Source organism: Chroicocephalus ridibundus, chromosome 1 (assembly GCF_963924245.1).
Source record: "Chroicocephalus ridibundus chromosome 1, bChrRid1.1, whole genome shotgun sequence".
In the NCBI taxonomy this organism is placed as follows: Eukaryota; Metazoa; Chordata; class Aves; order Charadriiformes; family Laridae; genus Chroicocephalus; species Chroicocephalus ridibundus.
Genome location: NC_086284.1, coordinates 146587578 through 146590090, shown reverse-complemented (window position 1 = coordinate 146590090; position 2513 = coordinate 146587578). Strand labels below are relative to the sequence as shown.

General features: G+C 47.2%; 1 protein-coding gene across 2 annotated transcripts; it reads left to right on the top strand.

The window, feature by feature from the left end:
- The first annotated feature begins 68 nt into the window (after positions 1–68).
- On the top strand, positions 69–2430 carry ETFRF1 (electron transfer flavoprotein regulatory factor 1). Of its 2 annotated transcripts, none has more exons than XM_063357559.1 (3): positions 69–110; positions 608–703; positions 806–2430. In XM_063357559.1, exons 2-3 carry the CDS (start codon positions 659–661, stop codon positions 1019–1021), a joined length of 261 nt encoding a protein of 86 aa, XP_063213629.1. In that variant the 5' UTR covers positions 69–110; positions 608–658; the 3' UTR covers positions 1022–2430. The 2 variants fall into 2 exon arrangements, with proteins under 2 accessions (XP_063213629.1, XP_063213620.1); XM_063357550.1 differs by having other exon boundaries at positions 69–112; positions 611–703.
- Positions 2431–2513: the final 83 nt, after the last annotated feature.

The following is a 2513-nucleotide window of genomic DNA, read 5'->3' as shown; positions in this document are numbered from 1 at the left end:
GTCCTGCCTGCCCCCGCCCCGCCCACGGACGGTCGGGAGAAGGGCGGTGCCTCCCTTTACGGCTTTGTCGTAAAGCGGCGCCAGCAGGGATTACGGCGCGGTGGCGGCCGGTGAGAGACTGACCTTCCCCTTCCCCTTCTCCCCCGGCCGGGAACGGAACGGGTCGGGGGACGCGGGGGTCTGTGTGACCGAGCGCCGGGGGTCTGGGGCAGGGCCATGGGGCCAGCCCGAGGGGCGGCCCTGGCCGGTTCGCCCCCCACCCCGCCTCCGGGTGCGGGCTGGGAGGCTGGGCCGGGCTGGGCCGCAGCCGCTTTTATTTACAAAAAGGAAAAATCGGTTTACCCCGTTAGCTCACGCGTTACTTTGGTTTTGCGTTCCGGTTTGCCGGTGCGCGCTGGCCTCGCTCGATTCGTAACGCGGAAGAGAAAGGGAAAGGAGCCCGAAACACAAAAGTAGCCAAAAGAGAGCGAGCGGAACCAGGAAACGTGCGAGTCAGAGCAAGCAGGGCGACAGGGAGATAGAGGAATCTGGTTGGAAGCCCGTGGTGAATGAGGCTGGGATTTACTGACGCCCGTGGAAGGCTAATGTCAGACTGATTATTCTTCAGGTAAAAAAAAAAAAAATCAGACGAGAATAAAGAGTTCACTGAAATGTGAGAATGGCCAGTTCTCTAAGAGGTGAAGTGTTGAATCTGTACAAAAATGTAAGTGTTTTAAATGCCACGAGCACCTTCCTTAACCAGACAAAGCCCTTTTACTGCACACTCGATCTATAAAAAAAATTCTTTTTTTTTTTTTTCTTCAAGCTGCTGTACCTTGGAAGGGAGTATCCCAAAGGAGCAGACTACTTTAGAAGCCGCTTGAAAGCAGCTTTTCTAAAAAATAAAGATGTGAAAGATCCTGAAAAAATTAAGCAACTAATTGCACGAGGAGAATTTGTTATAAAAGAGTTGGAGGCTTTGTACTTTCTCAGAAAATACAGAGCTCTGAAACAGCGCTACTACAGTGATGACAATAAATAACTGGTATTAATGACTGCATGTAACGATACCAATCCATAAAAATAAAACAATAAAAGAGCTGTAACCTCAGAAGAAATGAAATGTAAATCCTTCCAACCCATCTAAAGTACAAATTAGGACTTCGCTTACCCTGAAGTACTCACTTGAAGGGCTGGGGGCTCATATTATATGGGTGGTAAGTTTTTCCTCAGCTACTTTTGACCTCCTTGAACTAAAGCTTCGTGTGTGAAACAATTTTCCAGGAAATAGCAGCAACGTAATTCTGTTCTGTTTCACTTGGATATGCGCGTCGAACAGAGCTGTTGTTACCTGGGAGCTGCGTGCTGGTATGCCGATTCAAGGTGCTACATAGAGGATTAATCTAATTTGGAAAGTCTTCCACGTTTAATGATGCGTTTCCACTGTTAAATGAGCACCTTCTCAAAAGTAAAGTAAACTTGTAAAGATTTTAACTACACCTGCTTGACATGCGGAGTCACGTTGGCAGAGGTGCCGTCTGGCTGTGTTAGAAAGAAGACTGTGGGGTCAGGAGGGGGGTGAATTTGAAGAGTAGTGGTTGAAGCGCTTAGAGCCCGAAGACAATTCCAGCTACTGCTGATTTCTGATGTTGTGTAACTGCTGTAGCAGGAATATAGGACTTGATCCTTCCCCCTGGAAGAGCAGTTTGATGGTGGACGTTTGCTCCGTGGCTAACTGTAGAGCTTGGCTCAACTAGCACAGACCTGTACTCAGTACATACTAGAGTTGGTTGGTGTTTCTGCGCCCCCGCCCCAGCCCAAGAACTAAATGACACTGGAGATAGAACATAAATAATCTTTGAAATACAAGTAATCACTGCGGTGGGACTGTTGGCAATAGCAAGTCTTCACTTGCTACTCACAAATTAGTACGCTACCTTGTGATGAAGCGTTTGTGCTTCGGTTTCTAGCACCACATTGAAGTGAAAAGCAGTCCTTCCACATCAGCTTAACTCCTCTGCAACATGTTGCAGTTAAATCTATTCTCAACAAATACCGCCAAGTACAAAATTTAACCTACCCTTCATTAACTGATAAAACATTATCCAGACATGGTAACAGAGGGCCAAAGCGTAAGCTTATAGACCAGTAGCAGATTCACACTTTTTTCCCCACTGTGGGACACAATCGATACTGAAGAACGTCCTTCATATTTTTCTGTAAATTTATGGAAGGCATTGATAGAAGAAAACAAGTACACACCTGGGAATGACCACAGGATGGCTATTCAGAGTATTTTAAACTTGTAGATTAGTTCACATCAAGTTAGCTGTTAAGACTAATGAAAACAAAGTCTGGGGGGTGCGACTGAGGGTGGTACAGCCCGAGCAGCCCACAACAGTGGGTGAGAAGCGCATTCTGTCAAAGCATGGCGGCACCCCCCCTCTTCACTGGAAGGAAACACCCCTGGGCAAAGACAACAGCTTCGTGACAGGCAATGAGATGTACAAGAAATAAACCGAGAAGAACTGCCA